Source organism: Macaca fascicularis, chromosome 3 (genome assembly GCF_037993035.2).
Source record: "Macaca fascicularis isolate 582-1 chromosome 3, T2T-MFA8v1.1".
In the NCBI taxonomy this organism is placed as follows: Eukaryota; Metazoa; Chordata; class Mammalia; order Primates; family Cercopithecidae; genus Macaca; species Macaca fascicularis.
Genome location: NC_088377.1, coordinates 130,565,322 through 130,583,939, shown reverse-complemented (window position 1 = coordinate 130,583,939; position 18,618 = coordinate 130,565,322). Strand labels below are relative to the sequence as shown.

The following is an 18,618-nucleotide window of genomic DNA, read 5'->3' as shown; positions in this document are numbered from 1 at the left end:
TAAAAAAATGCTTTCCACACTGGTTCACATAGGTTTTCTTTTTAATCTTGTTTCTCTCCACCAGATGTGTACTTTGTAATACGTTGCTTAGGAAACATCATCTGCCCTTTAGCCTGTTGCATTACATCCACCCACCTGGTCTGCTGTCATTGGAACATGCTGTCTTGCTTTTCTTTCTACACTCATGCTACTTGGACCCTCCCCACAGGCCCTGATCATTCATTCCTGCCCTTGATACAGTTCCTTGCTACTTTTTTTTCTAGCACTTCTTGGCTTACTCAGAGTTCTGTATCTTAAAATCAACCATATCGTGTTATATTCATTCTTTTATATTATAGCTGCCATTTGGCCTTTATAGTAACTTTTTTCTTTTGAAATCATAATGAACTCATGGTCTTTCAACAGCTCAGCTTGTTCTATTTAACCATACTTTTATTTTTCCTTTTGATGCTCAAATAATCAGTTTGGTCAGTGGGAACCCCTTTCGGCAGATTCCTTTGTCCTTCTAGCATGATCCCTGACATTTTTGAAAGGGTGCTAGTTTTCTGGTAACAGCTGGATGTTTCCTGGCTCTTTCACACTTCCTGCACCGTGAACTGGAATCTGTTACTTTCCAAAGAGTTCTTCCTTTCCTTACTGGAGAATTGGAATGTAGGCCAAAATCTGGGCACTAGGGGTGCACATGAAAGTTAGTAGTGGATAAAAGGGCTACTGTTTGGTGGTTGGAAGAATCTATGTTTTTGAGGTTTGGGTTCTCAGTGATTTTTTCCGATTTGACATTCCATACTTCTGTCTCTGAGTTTTTTAATATATGAGGTTTTATCTTTTACTAAGACCTTTTACTGCACTGACCATAAGCATTTTGCTATGGGCAGAAAGATTCTATTTGGGGTAGGAAGCATTTATTCAGATTGCTGACAAGTTAATATAAGCATTCAACTGAAGACATACGCGGGGGAGTAGCACCAGTGTATACTCTGTCTTTAGGAACCCTCTTTCATTGCTAAGACCCAGACTACTCGCTTTTCTCTTCATGCACCCTGGATACTTAAATAATTTTATTCTAAGAACTCTCCTCCCCTCCCTTCTTCTCCCCTCTTACCCCTCTTCCCCCTTCTTCCCTCTTATCCCTCTTCCCCTTTCTCCCCTCTTATTCCTCTTCCCCCTTCTCCCCTCTTGCCCCTCTTCCCCCTTCTCCCCTCTTACCCCTCTTCCCCCTTTCCCCTTTCCTCTTTTTCTTTCTCTTTCCCTCCCCACCACTCCTTTCCCTTTTCCCTTTTTGAGACAGGGTCTCACTATGTTGCCCAGGCTGGAGTACATGGAGTATAGTGGCACGGACTCTGCAGCTCACTGCAGCTTTGCCCTTCCTGGCTCAAGAGATCTGTCCAACTCAGCCTCCTGAGTAGGTGGGACTGCAGGTGTGCACTACCACACCTGGCTAATTTTTGTATTTGTTTTGTAGAGACAGGGTTTTTGCATGTTGCTCAGGTTGGTCTCGAACTCCTGAGCTCAAATGATCCACCTGCCGCAGCTTCCCAAAGGCTGGGACTACAGGTGTGCATCACCATGCCCAGCCAAGCTGATTGTTTTCTACTTTCATTTTGTCATTTGCTAGTAGTTAGCAAAAATAGTAAACATGAAATGTTTAAGAATATTTATGGGAAATATTTTAAGTTGAGAACTTTGTTAATTTTTTTTTCTCAAAAAGTAGGAAAAGGCTGCCACTCTTCTGTCTTAATGGTAGAATAGAGACGTTGGTTTTCTACAGGTGCATAGTTTTCACTGATTTTTATAATTATCAACTGTGCCATAGTCAGATCCATTAAATGAGAGGCTACCTGACTCAAAATATATTGTAAGGCCATTAAGGCATGAAGATGGAGAGAAAGCTGTACTTGTGGTAGATTTCATAACAGTTTCTCTTGCTTAAATTGTATAGGCTCAGAGAGCCATCAAAATTTCTAATTGGAGTTCCTCTCTTTCCTGAAGCCAACAAATGACTTTTTTGCTTTATTGTATTTTCTAGAACTTAAAATACAATATTAAATCAAAGTGATGAAAGTGGATGTTCTTGAATTGTTCCTGTTTTTACGTGAAAAGCATTTAGTTTCTCACCATTAAGTATGATGTTACATGTAATGTTTTGGTAGATGCTCTCTATCAGGTTGAGGAAGTTTTACTCTGTTTTTAGTTGGTTGAGAGTTTTTATCATGAATGGATGCTGAATTTATCAAATGCCTTTTCTGAGTCTATTGAGATGATCATATGAGTTTTAAAATACTGTGCATTAGTTATCTGTTGCTTCATAACAAATTATCCCATAACTTAACATCTTAAAACAACAAACATTTTTTTAAAAATCTTAGTTCCTATGGGTCTCCTGCAGATGCTCCTTAGCTGGCTCAGGGTCTCTTAGGAGATTCCAGTCAAGCAGGAAGCTGGAACTGTGGTTGGCCCTGAAACTTGACTCACAAGGTTGTTTGCAGGCCCTAGTGTTTCTGCACATGTGTCTCTCCACAGGGCTGCCTCATGGCATGGCAGTCGACTTTCCCGAGGTCTAGTGATCTAAGAGGGGAAACTCAAGGCAGAGAGAGAGCACCAACATAGAAGAAACATTTTTCTTATAATGTTTTCTGAGAAGTGGTATCCTATGATTTTTGCCATATTATATTTATGGGATACAAGTCAACAAATGCAGCCCACACTGAAGAGCTGGGGATTACATAAAAGTGTGAATACTTAGAAGTGGGTGTTACTGGGAGCCATGTTAGAGACTACCTACCACTGTATGTTAAACTGGTGAATTACACATTTGTGAATGTTAAGCCAACCTTGCATTCGTGGGATTAGTGTGACATTGTCATGGTTTACTATCTTTTTTATATATTATTGCATTCAATTTGTTGAAGATGTACCAGTAATTTTTCGCATCTGTGTTCGTGAGAGAGATTGATCTATAATTTCCTTACAATGTTTTTGTGCGATTTTTGATCTTGGAATGACACTGGCCTTATAAAATGAATTGGGAAATATATCCTCCTCATCTATATTTTGAAAGGGTTTCCGTACAATTGATGTTATTTCTTCCATTAATGTTTGGTTTAACTTCACCAGTGGTGCCATCTGGCCCTGGCGTTATCTTTGTGGTAATGTTTTTGACCACAGATTCAATTCCTGTCATAGACACAGGCCTATTCAGGTTATCTATTTTTTTTACTGAGTGATCTTTGATTAGTTTTTGTCTTTCAAAGAATTGGTTTCATCTAACTTGCAGAATTTATTGGCATAATGTTGTTTATAATATTTGTAGAAAATCTGTAGTGATGTCACCGCTCTCATTCCTGATAGTAATATTGGCAATGTATATTTTCTACTTTTTCTTCCCCCTGATCTGTATGGCTAAATGTTCAGCATTAAAAAAAAAAAAAATTTTCTGAAAACCAGCTTTTGGTTTTATTGATTTTTCTTTATTGTTTTCTGTTTTCTATTTTATTTATATCCACTTTCTTATTTATTATTTCAGTCTTATTTTGTTTTTTATTTGCTTTTTTTCTTTCCTTCTTTTTTTTTTTTTTTTTGTGTGTGTTTTTAGGTGGACGCTGAGGTCATTGCTTTGAGACCTTTCTTCTTTTCTCTAGTCATTTAGTATTACAAATTTTCCTACAGCTAACGTACTACTTTAGCTGAATCTCACCATTTTCATGTTTTGTGTTACCATTTTTATTTAGTCCGAGATGCTTTCTAATTGCCTTTCTGTATTAATTTAGTCATGAACTATTTTCTGTCATTCTTATCTTTTACTTTCTCTCTCTGTTTTAGGTAATTTGATTTCAATGTGCCCTTACATCTTTTTTTTTCTTTCAAATTTTCTGTGTTTGCAGTTCATTGACTTCTCAGGCCCATGTATTTATGATTTAATTGCCTTAGTGTCGTGGGTGGTTTCTTTTCTACTGCCTTCACATCCTTAAGAAGAGCACAAAAATCCTTAAAAATATCGCATGCTCCAACATACTTGTAATAATTTTTTACTTTTTAATCATGACTAGAGGACTCTGCCTTGAGTCTTTTAAAAATATCTTCAGCTGTTTTCTCGTATGCTAAAAAGCATGATAATATTCTTCTCATTTGACTTAGTTAGAATTCAGCCTGTGCTTAGTAGTTGAGACATACTTTTAGGGTTGATGTTTAAAAATTAAAAACTTTTGTTTCAAAAACTTGAAATGGTTTATTTTAGTTACATACTTTTCTACTTTAGTGGTTTTAAAAACATTATGTATGTTGGCATATTTATTATAAAATTCACACGAGTGTACAAAAAATTGCTAATCTTACCCATTCAATTCCACATGTCTGGAGATATCTGATGTTAATAGTTTGGTGTGTTTTCCTATATACTTTTCATTATGCTCATGCACTGACAGATATCTATATCTATGCATCTGTGTCTGTATTTATATCTGTATCTGTCTACTTCTATCCATATACATAGCTGCATTTATCCCCCACATACAATCATTCTTTACATATTAGCTCTGTGTATCTGTGGGTTCTGTATTCACATACTCAACCAACCACGGATCCAAAGTATGTGTTCAAAAACTTTATATTTTTACCTTAACAATGTGGGCTTTTCATAAATATCTTCTGTTTTTCTGCTTTTGATAGCACATAGGGATGTGGGCACTTTTTATAAGAAGAAAAACATTCTATAAACAATTTTATTTAGAATTATATTTTCTTTAGAGAGAACAATTAAATTAGCTGGCTTTACAGACAAGCCAGAGGCCATCAAATTATCTAATAAGGACAACAAAGTCTCCAGAGTATAGGGAGAATGGCAGGCTTAGAACATAAAGTAAAAAGCAAGGAGCAAAAGTCACAGAGACTAAAATAAAATGAGAGGGTAGGGCAGGCTAGGCAGGAAGAGAATGGGTAAAGAAGGAAGAAGAAGGGAAGGAAGTGGAGGTCTAGTGGAGTAATGTAAACCAAATTTTGAAATGAATGCTTTTCAGTGTTTTTCTTTTACCATGTTATTTCTTTTAATCCATTAGCTTTGAAATAAAGAAAACCCCCGCCGTTGTCCTCAGTTCTTTAATATCTCTAACCATTAGCTCCATTCATTCCAATTGGGAGATGAAATCAAGATGGGGACAGATTTTAAGTATACATATTCATGCCTAAAACTTTTAAACAACATAATGCGCTCTCCTTCTCTAGCCTAGGTTAGCTGCTTATACGATGACCCATCAGTTAGTGTGCATCTGATTTGCCTATTTTTTAAATTAAGGCCAGTTACCCAACCTCTTAATGATTCAGAAATAAACCACTTCCAGTCAGATGGTAAAACATGTGACAGAGTTCAAGAATCATCTTAGGGTACTACTAGCAGCCTGGGCCTTAAGTTTCTCATTTTAGAGGTAGATTTTTTAGTGTAAGCTCTAAGTGAGTATAAACAGAATGATTGTGAGGAATTTTTTGTACTGTAATTTATGCTGATGCAGCTTTTAGAATGTGGGCTTTTTGGGTATTTCCTGAAACTGAAATTGGCATGCTTTCTAGAGTAATATATTGCCATGTTTAGTGATATTAAAGTTGCAGTGAAGAGTTCTGAATTTAATTTCTTCTTTTCTCAGATATGTGTCACAAAGATGTCTACACGGAACTGCCAGGGAATGGACTCAGTGATCAAACCCCTGGACACAATTCCTGAGGATAAAAAAGTCAGAGTTCAGAGGACACAGAGCACTTTTGACCCATTTGAGAAACCAGCTAATCAAGTAAAGAGGGTGCATTCTGAGAACAATGCTTGCATTAACTTTAAGACCTCCTCCACTGGCAAAGAGTCACCTAAAGTTAGGCGGCACTCCAGCCCCAGCTCGGTAAGTGCAATCTTTTTGTTTATCACTGGGTAAACAGAAGGAATAGCCCTCTTACAATAATAGCATGCTGTGCTGGAAGACAGCATGAAACTTTATCAGTGCCTTATTATGCATTCTCTCCCAGGGTGGTTGAATGTTTTGGAAGAGAGAGAGCAAACTATATATGGACTCCTTATTTATAAGCACTGAGCAAGCAAATGAATGAAATGATTCAACTTATTTTTGGAAAAATCATTTTTCCCCCTTAATTGTTTCTAGTTAGAGGAATTTATAATTAAATGTCTTTTGTATTTCAAACCCTTGGAGAGGTTATTGAACTTTACTGTGTAGGCAGTAAGGATAGTTTTGAAATTAGCAAATTCACAAAGAATTTCATTGCAGAATAAATGTCAAAATTTGTTCACTTGTGTTAATCCAATCTTTTTGTGGGGGTAGTCCACCAGTCTTGCTCATGTGACTTCCCTAAAATGACAAATTGAAGTTCTTTTCCGGGACAAAGCCCTGTACTGAATGGAAAATGCTGGAGTAGAAATCTGTGTAGGGTAGATTCAATAGGACCAAAGGAAAGAGAATGTCCAGAAAGAAGTGTTAGAGGGAAACAGACTTTAGATATAACTAGTGATTTACAAGTTAGAAAGGAACACACCAAGAGAGAATGTTCTCTGTTATGTTTCTATTCTCAAATACATTTTTTCCTATTTTTTTGGCTTAAATTAATATACATTATTTACAGTTGTATGATAATATAAATTTTGGTCATAGAGAAACCACAAGTGTGCTATGAGTAAATTTCCTTCCTTACACAACTTTTTGATTTTCTTAGTTGTCATTGTCTGCTTTTCCTTTGTTCAAATTAGCATAATTTTAAACACAATTTGAGGCCTGCAACTATTTGCCAAAACTGTAAAATGCCTCCAAAACAAATCAGATAATCTATCAGTTTTTCTCCCCCACTGAGATTGTCCTGGCAGTTCTTTATAGTCATAATTTAATATAGATTGGTTAATCTCTAATCCTATAGTCATAAGGCTTCCTCTTCTGAGAATTTTTTCCTCCTTTTTTAATGTTAGATACCCATTCTCTGGGTTACATGTCTTACTTGTTCTTGGTTTATTTCATTGTTTTAAAGTATATCCTCCAGTAGCTTCTTGAGAAAGGGTGATGGGGGATTTGCCATATGACTATGTTTTTATCTGTCATTGATTACTTCGTTAATAATCTGGTCAAGTATATGATTCTAGTTTAGAAAATAATTTTTTCTTAGACTTTTGAATACCTTATTTTATTGTTTTCTAGGTGCCTAGATTGCACTGACATCCCTAGACTATTCTGATTTCCCAATTCATTCTTTATCTGCTTTTTTCTTTGTGGAACTTTCTAGGACTTTCTTTTTATCCCTGGTGTCATCCTTTTTCTTGGTGTTCAATGGGTGTTTTCAGTTTTCAAGTTAATTTCTTTCAGTTTCAACAAGTTTTCTTATATGTTTAATTTTTTTAATCTTCTCTCTTTTTTAAAAGAACGTTTTATTAGATGGATGTTGGCATTATTGGATTGATCTTCTAGTTACCTTGCCTTTTCCCTGTTATTTTAAATCTTTTTTTCCTACCTTCTTGGTTTTTTTAACTTTAATTTTTAACCCTTTAATTACATTTTTAATTATACTAACATTTATTTCCACAAACTCTTTCTTATTCTTTGAATGCTCTTTTAAAAATTATCCTGTTTTATTTCAACGAATAACATATCACTTCATATGTTTCTGAGGATACAAAATGTAGCTTGGGAAATTTTCTTTCCTTTTATATATTCTCTGAATTGTTTCTGGATTTCCTTTGAGTTTCTTGTTTCTGTTTATTTGTTTTGGTCTCTGCCTTACCTGTTGAGATTTTTGGTGGGTCTATGTCATGCCTCTTGGAGAGAAACTGTTGGCTCTCAGTTTATGTTATGAGTAATGTACTCAGAAGCTGATTGGAAGCTTTGTGCCTGGGTGGCTGGTCAGTTGGTGGCCTTCAGCATAGGAACTATTGGTGAAAACCTAGTCGTCTTATTTAAGTACTCTCAAATGTTACTATCTCTTGATCTTGTTTTCGTTACTGGGTGTTTCTCCCAAAATGGACTTTCCTAATTTATTTTTTTTAGGACATATAAACCTAGCTGTCACTATTCTGAGATGATCAAGAAGGGACTGAGGACCTTTCAGTTCTCTATGCAGACTTTCTCATGATTTTTTTTTTCATTCAGTATGATTCTTCAATCTGATATCCACTCTGCCTGGTATCCAAGCCCCAGCTGAATTCTCTGATTCAACCTCTTCAGGGAATACAACTCTGGCGGGACTAGGAAGGGATAGAGGGCTGGCCGAGGGAGACTAGGGGCAAAGACCTCCAGCTTAAATTCACTCCAACTAATCATATCATTTGTAGCCCCAATTTGAACTTCAGCTCCAGTTTGTGAGTATTTTGGGGACTCTGAAGTATGAATTGACTTATTTCTTACTGGCTTAAGCCTTGGATCATGTAGGTATCAAGGTTTTTTGTTTGTTTGTTTGTTTGTTTTCACTCATCCTAGGCAATGTGACCTCTCAACTATTTGTGTCCTGTCTTTACATTTTTATTTCTGTCTTGTCTCTAGTGTTTTCTATACTAATTTTGATTGCCCTTATGGGTTTTAATTTTCCTATTGTTTTAGTATGGATTTGTAAGGGGGAGAGATAAATACATGTGTTCAAGTCATCAAGCTTTCTGGAAATTTTCACTGTTTCTCTATTGTATTTTTAAATTTCTTTAGATCCTCTTGGGCTTACCCTTTCCTGGTTCACCCTGGGATAACTTTTTAAAATATATATTAGGGCATTTATATTACTTTGTGTGGGAACTGCATTGCTTTCTTTTTATTTTAGGAATTTTTGCTTCAATTCAATGTGCCCTGGAAAAGTGTCTTTTACCTTATCAAACTGGAAATGGCTTCGTTTTCTCTTTTAGCAGGATACTATAATATCCTATGTTTTTCCTGAGTCCTTTCTATTTGCTACCCTTTTAAAACATTTTTTTTCTTTTTTTTAAATTATACTTTGAGTTCTGGGGTGCATGTGCAGAATGTGTAGGTTTGTTACATAGGTATACACGTGCCATGGTGGACTGCTGCACCCATCAACCTGTCATCTACATTAGGTATTTCTCCTAATGCCATCCCTCCTCTAGTCCCCTACATCCAGACAGGCCCTGGTGTGTGATATTCCCCTCCCCGTGTCCATGTGTTCTCATTGTTCAACTCCCACTTATGAGTGAGAACATGTCGTGTTTGGTTTTCTGTTCTTCTGTTAGTTTGCTGAGAATGATGGTTTCCAGCTTCATCCATGTCCTTGCAAAGGACATGAACTCGTCCTTTTTGTGGCTGCATGGTATTCCATGGTGTATATGTGCCACATTTTCTTAATTCAGTCTATCATTGATGGGCATTTGGGTTGGTTCCAAATCTTTGCTATTGTGAACAGTGCCACAGTAAACATATGTGTGCATGTGTCTTTATAGCAGAATGATTTACAATCCTTTGGGTGTATACCCAGTAATGGGATTGCTGGGTCGAATGGTGTTTCTAGTTCTAGATCCTTGAGGAATCGCCACACTGTCTTCCACAATGGTTGAACTAATTTACACCCCCACCAACAGTGTAAAAGTGTACCTATTTCTCCACAGCCTTTCCAGCATCTGTTGTTTCTTGATGTTTTAATGATCGCCATTCTAACTGGCATGAGATGATATCTCATTGTGGTTTTGATTTGCATTTATCTAATGACCAGTGATGATGAGCTTTTTTTCATATGTTTGTTGGCTACATAATGTCGTCTTTTGAGAATTGTCTGTTCATATCCTTTGCCTATTTTTGATGTTTGTTTTTTTTCTCTTGTAAATTTGTTTAAGTTCTTCATAGATTCTGGATATTAGCCCTTTGTCAGATGGATAGATTATAAAAATTTTCTCCCATTCTGGAGGTTGCCTGTTCGCTCTGATGATAATTTCTTTTCCTGTGCAGAAGCTCTTTAGTTTAATTAGATCCCATTTGTCAATTTTGGCTTTTGTTGCCGTTGCTTTTGGTGTTTTAGTCATGAAGTGTTTGCCCATGCTTATATCCTGAATGGTATTGCCTAGGTTTTCCTCTAGGGTTTTTATGGTTTTAGGTCTTATGTTTAAGTCTATAAGCCATCTTGAGTTAACTTTGTATCAGGTATAAGGAAAGGATCCAGTTTCAGCTTTCTGCATATGGCTAGCCAGTTTTCCCAACACCACTTATTAAATAGGGAAACCTTTTCCCATTTCTTGTTTTTGTCAGGTTTGTCAGAGATCAGATGGTTGTAGATGTGTGGTGTTATTTCTCAGGTCTCTGTTCTGTTCATTGGTCTATATATCTGTTTTGGTATCAGTACCATGCTGTTTTGGTTACTGTAGCCTTGTAGTATAGTCTGAAGTCAGGTAGTGTGATGCCTCCAGCTTTGTTCTTTCTGCTTAGGATTGTCTTGGCTATGCAGGCTCCATATGAACTTTAAAGTAGTTTTTTCCAGTTCTGTGAAGAAAGTCAGTGGTAGCTTGATGGGGATAGCATTGAATCTATAAATTACTTTAGGCAGTATGGCCATTTTCACAATATTGATTCTTCGTATCCATGACCATGGAATGTTTTTCCATTTGTTTGTCCTCTTACTTCGTTCAGCAGTGGTTTGTAGTTCTCCTTGAAGAGGTCCTTCATATCCCTTGTAAGTTGTATTCCTAGGTATTTTATTCTCTTAGTAGCAATTGTGAATGGGAATTCACTCATGATTTGGCTTTCTGTTTGTCTGTTACTGGTGTATAGGAATGCTTGTGATTTTTGCACATTGATTTTGTATCCTGAGACTTTGCTGAAGTTGCATATCAGCGTAAGGAGATTTTGGGTGGAGATGATGGTGTTTTCTAAATATACAATCATGTCATCTGCAAACAGAGACAATTTGACTTCCTCTTTTCCTAATTGAATATCCCTTATTTCTTTGTCTTGCCTGATTGCCCTGGCCAGAACTTCCAATTACTATTTTGAATAGGAGTGGTGAGAGAGGGCATCCTTGTCTTATGCTGGTTTTCAAAGGGAATGCTTCCAGTTTTTGCTTATTCAGTATGATATTGGTTGTGGGTTTGTCATAAATAGCTCTTATTATTTTGAGATACGTCCCATCAATACCTAGTTTCTTGAGACTTTTTAGCATGAAAGGCTGTTGAATTTTGTCGAAGGTCTTTTCTGCATCTTTTGAGATAATCATGTGGTTTTTGTCCTTGGTTCTGTTTATGTGATGGATTACATTTATTGATTTCCAGAAGTTGAACTAGCCTTGCATTCCAGGGATGAAGCCGACTTGATTGTGGTGGATAAGCTTTTTGATGTGCTGCTGGATTTGGTTTGCCAGTATTTTATTGAGGATTTTTGAATCAATGTTCATCAGGGATATTGGCCTGAAATTTTCTTTTTTTGTTGTGTCTCTGCCAGGTTTTGGTATCAGGATGATGCTGGCCTCATAAAATGAATTAGGGAGGACTCTCCCTTTTTCTATTGTTTGGAATTGTTTCAGAAGGAATGGTACCAGCTCCCCTTTGTACCTCTGGTAGAATTTGGCTGTGAATCCTTCTGGTCCTGGACTTTTTTTGGTTGGTAGGCTATTAATTATTGCTTCAATTTCAGAACTTATTGATCTATTCAGGGATTCGACTTCTTCCTAGTTTAGTTTTAGGAGAGTGTATGTGTCCAGGAATTTATCCATTTCTTCTAGATTCTTTAGTTTATTTGTGTAGAGGTATTTATAGTATTCTCTAATGGTAGTTTGTATTTCTGTGGGATTGGTGGTGACATCCCCTTAATAATTTCTTATTGCATCTATTTGATTCTTCTCTCTTTTCTTCTTTATTAATCTGACTAGTGGCCTATCTATTTTGTTGATCTTTCAAAAAACCAGCTCCTGGATTCATTGATGTTTTGAAGAGTTTTTCCTGTCTCTATCTCCTTCAGTTCTGCTCTCATCTTAGTTATTTCTTGTCTTCTGCTAGATTTTGAATTTGTTTGCTCTTGCTTCTCTAGTGCTTTTAATCGTGATGTTAGGGTGTCAATTTTAGATCTTTCCTGCTTTCTCTTGTGGGCATTTAGTGCTCTAAATTTCCCTCTACACACTGCTTTAAATGTGTCCCAGAGATTCTGGTATGTTGTGTCTTTGTTTTCATTGGTTTCAAAGAACATCTTTATTTCTGCCTTAATTTCCTTATTTACCCAGTAGTCTTTGAGGAGCAGGTTGTTCCATTTCCATGTACTTATGTGGTTTTGAGTGAGTGTCTTAATCCTGCGTTCTAATTTGATTTCACTGTGGTCTGAGAGACTGTTATGATTTCCATTCTTTTGTGTTTGCTGAGGAGTGTTTTACTTCCAGTTATGTGTAAGTGTGATGTGGTGCTGAGAAGAATGTATACTCTGTTGATTTGAGGTGGAGAGAGTTCTGTAGATGTCTATTAGTTCTGGTTGGTCCAGAGCTGAGTTCAAGTCCTTGATATTTTTGTTAATTTTCTGTCTAATTGATCTGTCTAATATTGACAGTGGGGTGTTAAAGTTTCCAACTATTATTATTTGGGAGTCTAAGTCTTTGTAGGTCTCTAAGAACTCGCTTTATGAGTCAATGTGCTCCTGTATTGGGTGCATATATGTTTAGGATAGTTAACTCTTCTTGTTGCATTGATCCCTTTACCATTAGTGGTGTCCTTCTTTGTCTCTTTTTATCTTTGCTGGTTTAAAGTCTGTTTTATTGATTGCAACCCTTGCTTTTCTTGCTTTCTGTTTGGTTGGTAAATATTCTTCCATCCCTTTATTTTGAGTGTATGTGTGTCTTTGCATGTGAGATGGATCTCCTTAATACAGCACACTGATGGGTCTTGACTCTTTATCCAGTTTGCCAGTCTGTGTCTTTTAATTGGGACATTTGGCCTGTTTATATTTAAGGTTAATATTGTTAGGTGTGAATTCCGTCCTGTCATTATGATGCTAGCTGGTTATTTTGCCCGTTAGTTGATGCAGTTTCTTCATAGTGTTGATGGTCTTTACAATTTGGTATGTTTTTGCAGTGGCTGGTCCTGCTTGTTCCTTTCCATGTTTAGTGCTTCCTTCAGGAGCTCTTGTAAGGCAGGCCTGGTGGCGACAGTGTCTCTCAGCATTTGCTTGTCTGTAAAGAATTTTATTTCTCCTTCCCTTATGAAGCTTAGTTTGGCTGGATATGAAATTCTGTGTAAAATACTTTCCTTTAAGAATGTTGAATATTGGTGTCCCCTCTCTTCTGGCTTGTAGGGTTTCTGCTGAGAGATCTGCTGTTAGTCTGATGGGCTTCCCTTTGTGGGTAACTCAACCCTTCTCTCTGGCTGCCCTTACATTTTTTCTTTCATTTCAACCTTGGTGAATCTAATGATTATGTGTCTTGGGGTTGCTCTTCTTGAGGAGTATCTTTGTGGTGTTCTCTGTATTTCCTGAATTTGAATGTTGTCCTGCCTTGCTAGGCTGGGGAAGATCTCCTGGATGATATCCTGAAGAGTGTTTTCCAACTTGGTTCCATTCTCCCTGTCACTTTCAGGTACAACAATCAAATGTAGATTTTTGTCTTTTCTCATAGTCCCGTATTTCTTGGAGGCTTTGTTTGTTTCTTTTCACTCTTTTTTCTCCAGTCTTATCTTCTTGCTTTTTTTCATTGAGTTGATCTTTAATCTCTGATAGCCTTTCTTCCCTTGATTGATTGAACTCTTGATAATTGTGTATGCTTCACGAAGTTCTCGTGCGGTGTTTTTCAGCTCCATCAGGTCATTTATATTCTTCTCTAAACTGGTTATTCTAGTTAGCAATTCGTCTAACCTTTTTTCAAGGTTTTTAGCTTCATTGCATTGGGTTAGAACATGCTCCTTTAGCTCAGAGAAGTTTGTTATTACCCACTTTCTGAAGCCTACTTCTGTCAGTTCGTCAGACTCATTCTCCATCTGGTTTTGTTCCCTTGCTGGCGAGGAGTTGTGATCCTTTGGAGGAGAAGAGGTGTTCTGGTTTTTGTAATTTTAAGCTTTTTTTGTGCTGGTTTCTCCCCATCTTCGTGGATTTATCTACTGTTGGTCTTTGATGTTGGTGACCTTTGGGTGGGGTATCTGAGTGGACATCCTTTTTGTTGATGTTGATGCTATTCCTTTCTCTTTGTTAGTTTTCCTTCTAACAGTCAGATGCCTCTGCTTCAGGTCTGATGGAGTTTGCTGGAGGTCCAATCTAGACCCTGTTTGCTGGGTATCACCAGCCGAGGCTGCACAACAGCAAAGATTGCTGCCTGTTCCTTCCTCTGGAAGCTTCATCTCAGAAGGGCACCCACCAGATGCCAGCCACAGTTATCCTGTATGAGTGTCTGTTGGCCCCCACTGAGAGGTGTCTCCTAGTTAGGATTACATGGGGTTCAGGGACCCACTTGAGGAGGCAGTCTGTCCCTTATCAGAGCTTGAACACCATGCTGGGAGATCCACTGCTCTCTTTAGAGCTGTCAGGCAGGGATGTTTAAGTCTGCTGAAGCTGTGCCCACTGCCACACCATTCCTTGGTTGCTCTGTCCCAGGGAGATGGGGGTTTTATCTCTAAGTCCCTGACTTGGGGCAGCTGCCTTTCTTTCAGAGATGTCCTGCCCAGAGAGGAGGAATCTAGAGGAGTCTGGCCACAGTGGCCTTCGGCCTGGGCTTACTGAACTGCAATGGGCTCTGCCCATTTCAACCTTCCCGGCAGCTTTGTTGACACTGTGAGCGTAAAACCACCTACTCAAGCCTCAGCAAAGGTGATGCCCCTCCCCCCACCTAGCTTAAGCTTCCCAGGTCGACTTTAGACTGCTAAGCTGGCAACGAGAATTTCAAGCCAGTGGATCTTAGCTTGCTGGGCACCATGGAAGTGAGACCTGCTCAGCCAGACCACTTGGATCCCTGGCTTCAGCCCCCTTTCCAAGGGAGTGAACGGTTCTGTCTCCCTGGGATTCCAGGTGCCACTGGGGTATGAAAAATAAACTGCTGCAGCTAGCTCGGTGTCTGCCCAAATGGCTGCCCAGTTTTGTTTTGTGCTTGAAACCCATGGCCCTGGTGGCCTAGGCACTGGAGGGAATCTCCTGGTCTTTTGGTTGTGAACACCATGGTAGAATAACAGTATCTGGGCCAGAGTGCACCGTCCTCCTGGTACAATCTCTCATGGCTTCCCTTGGCTGGGGGAGGGAAATCCCTCGACCCATTGCGCTTCCTGGGTGAGGGATTTCCTAACCCGGGTTTGGCTAGCCCTCTGTGGGCTGCACCACCTGTCCAACCAGTCCCAGTGAGATGAACCGGGTACCTAAGTTGGAAATGCCGAAATCACTTGCCTTCTGTGTCAATCTCGCTGGGAGCTGCAGATGGGAGCTGTTCCTATTTGGCCATCTTGCCAGCAAATCCTGTCTGCTGCCTATTTGTTCTCTGCCCTGTTGTGATAAGAAGGGGCACTTTATTATGTTTTTTTGTTTGTTTGTTTGTTTTGGTGGAAAGGTTAATTTCCACTGGATTCTGAATTGGGCAGAAAATGGAGACAGTAACACTTTCTGCATAACGCCATTTTCCATCCCCTGCAGCAGTGTAAAGGATTGATCAGTTAATACCCATGGGAAGCATGGGAAAGCAAGGGAGCCTTATAGACACGGGTGTTACTTTTTTACAGTGCTTAGAGGATGTAACAATGGCTGATAAGCATCAAAGGAAGACCCTCTTTCCTTAAGGGTCACCATGATTTATGTCATACTTTTATCATTTTTTTTAAAAAAAGTTATCTTTTATAAGCTCCAAGAGTAGAGCTGAAAAGGAAGGAGAACATGATAAAAGTATGGCATTGCAGCTACTGTTTTAATGAGGAAAGCATTGTTTTTTGGAAATACTGTGTTAGAAACTATTTTAAAATACCGTGCCTTCCCAACTGTATACATCTATATGCTCTTCACATACAGGCCATTATATATTAGAAGCCTTGACGGAAATCAAGGAACCAAGAATGCCTTGACCTCAGTGGCCATCATGCTAATGTAACTGGCTGATTGTTCTTTTTTCTTCAGATAGTGGCACTTTAAAATTCACGCAAAATATAAAGAATGTGATTTTATTTATAGTGGTATATTTTAAGAGGGTGTTTGACAGGGTTTTTAAATTTGTTTCAGACATATATTCAGTGCCCACTTTTCCTAGGACTAGTCCCTGTGTAGTGTTTAATACTGTCATTGATATGACAAACCTTCCCTCCCCTATTCCTGCCACCTCCCCTAACCCAGCTGTGCTCCTCAGTAGCTGCAATTCTTGGGAGTACTACGGGAGATTTCCTGTCTTGCTGGACCAATTTAGAAGGGATTTCATTGAGTTGTGCTGTCATAAGCTGATCTTAAAGAGGGCATATTTTCAGAAACTCATATTTAGGTTAAGGTCCTCTCTATATTCCACAAATTGCTCCAAATTTACCTCTTTTCATCACCATAAAAATCTATATCCCATGATAGGCAGGCCTAATCTGGGAGATGTGGGAGGAGGGTGCAAACCTGCAAATGAGAGTTTCACTTCAGTTTTTAGATACTTGTTCTTGGGGTGTGGTGGATGTCTCATCTTGGCATTACTTCCTCTTCTGGGGAGTGGAAAATTCCCAGATTAGAACCAAGCCCCATTGACAGGTTGTTACCATGTGTGATGTTTGGATCCATACCTCTGTGCAGCACCTAGATCTATTTTATAACCAAGTTACCTATCAATGATGCATTACCTTAGTGTGGCTGTAATAGGGCTGTCAATGCTGGGTGATAAAGCTTGTTCTGGAGATCAAAGGCAAAATAAAAATTAGCCCAATCAGGTTTGACTTTAAATCCTTATTTAATGGGGCCACGTGGTTCTGATTGAATCCTTCCTCTTTCACCCTCATATCCACTCTCACAGTTACAGTGTAATGTACTGGAGAAGTGATTCTCTATTATGGTTTTCCTCAATTCAAGGGGTACTCAGCAATCTTAAGCAAGGAGTTATGTGTGAGGGTTAAAATCAATTTTCAGTGAAGTCAGTATGAAGCTATGGACATTCTTACTGGATATCATGGTATCATTACAGTGAACACTGAAGTATACTCATGAAGTTTATAAAAATGCAGTTCAGACACCCATGCTTGCTTTTGCGAGTGGGGTTTCAATAGAAGACAGACCAAAGCATGTTTAATATTTCCTCCGTGTGGGTGAGAGTTAGGACTCTGTGGGAATATTCCACCAGTATAATAGTAACAAAGAAAATCATTTTCAATTCTGATCATCTTGGTTTGAATTCCAGTTCTGCCAGTAACTATAAGATTTTAGATGAGTTACTTTATTTTTTCAGTCTGTAAATTATTCATGTTCAAATGGGGATAGTAATAGAACCAACCTTATGGTGGTATTATAGAGATTAAGTTTATGTAATGCATGTAAAATGATTAGCTTAAGGCCTGGTACGTAATCACTTGATATTAGCTAGTTGTTGTTATTATTATTATACAGACAATGAACTAGAGCTGTCAAGGGTTAAGAACACCTTTATGGCAGAGTGGCAAACATTGTTCAGCTGGAACATTGTGTACACGTTTCATTATCCATGTCAGTGTTCCCCTCCGCTGGCCCAGATAATTGACGGTTCTCTATACTTTTATTCGTTTTTTTTAAAAAAAGTATTGACATCATCTCATTAAATTTCACATCTCTATGCAGTTAGTGTCTGTTAGAAATTGCTGATTAGCCTTGTATTTCCACGTGTCTAAAGTGGTATCTCAAGGCTACACTCTAAGTAGGGAAGTCATAAGCAGAGAAGAGTTGTCCCATAAAGCTGTTTCTCATCCGTCCACACATCTGACATCAAAAAGCCAAAGATAATGTTTAAGGTTGACTACACCTTGGTTTGATCCAGCATCTTTATTTAAATGTGATGATTTAATAAAGTTGCAAGGAAAAAAAGACAAAGGCCTCAACTTTAATTATAAAAATCTCTCCTTCTGAATTATTCTTTTTTTATTCATTTGATAGGAAGAATTTTATCATTGACCTCTTTAAAGATTTGGCATTTGGATTCCTTATTTATATATATAGTAATTATAGACCAGACCATTTCTGCATACTTAATATAGGAGACTCACTTTATAAGACTCTAACTGTCAAAGTGGAGACTGTCTCTTGGATGCATCCTATTCCATAGGCCTATTCTTTTGTAGACTAGGAAAAGTTTTAGATAGGAATTACATGCCTTTGATTCTTCCTATGGAGTCAGCATGATTGATTTGTAAGTTACAGAGTATTTCCACAATGTCTATCTATCAGTTTCACAGGGCAAATAATGTTGGTTGTTTTACCACAAAATATGGGAAAATATTAATTTTCTGCCATTGTAGTGTTAACAGAATATAGAATACAACCACAGCAGTTAATGCATCCAAATCCAGTTAATTAGATAGACTACTTTGTACCACTAGCATCTTCCTTTACTAAATCTTTCTTGTGAATGAATGATTTTCATTAAAAAAATTTTGTTTTCTAATTTCTTCAGTACAGTTTTTTCAAGTAGTAAGTTTAATATGGTCTGTCTTAAAAACAATTACATTAACTCTTTTATACAAAGCTATCTATGTAGAGTGAATATATCATTTCTTGAAAATTATTTGTGCCTTTC

At 37.9% G+C, this 18,618-nt stretch overlaps 1 protein-coding gene across 17 annotated transcripts in view; it reads left to right on the top strand.

The window, feature by feature from the left end:
* CDK14 (cyclin dependent kinase 14) overlaps positions 1 to 18,618 on the top strand; it is a 790,403-nt gene that overhangs the window by 317,550 nt on the left and 454,235 nt on the right. For 16 of the 17 annotated variants that reach the window (XR_012432704.1, XR_006696501.2, XR_012432705.1 and 13 more), the window contains one exon: positions 5,634 to 5,879. Coding sequence is in view for 14 of the 17 variants with exons in the window: in XM_045387589.2 (XP_045243524.1) it covers positions 5,634 to 5,879 (246 nt within the window). In the remaining 3 variants the exon portion in view is untranslated. Of the gene's footprint in view, positions 1 to 5,354; positions 5,443 to 5,633; positions 5,880 to 18,618 lie in introns of those variants that run through there. The other variant, XM_065542370.1, reaches the window with a different exon arrangement.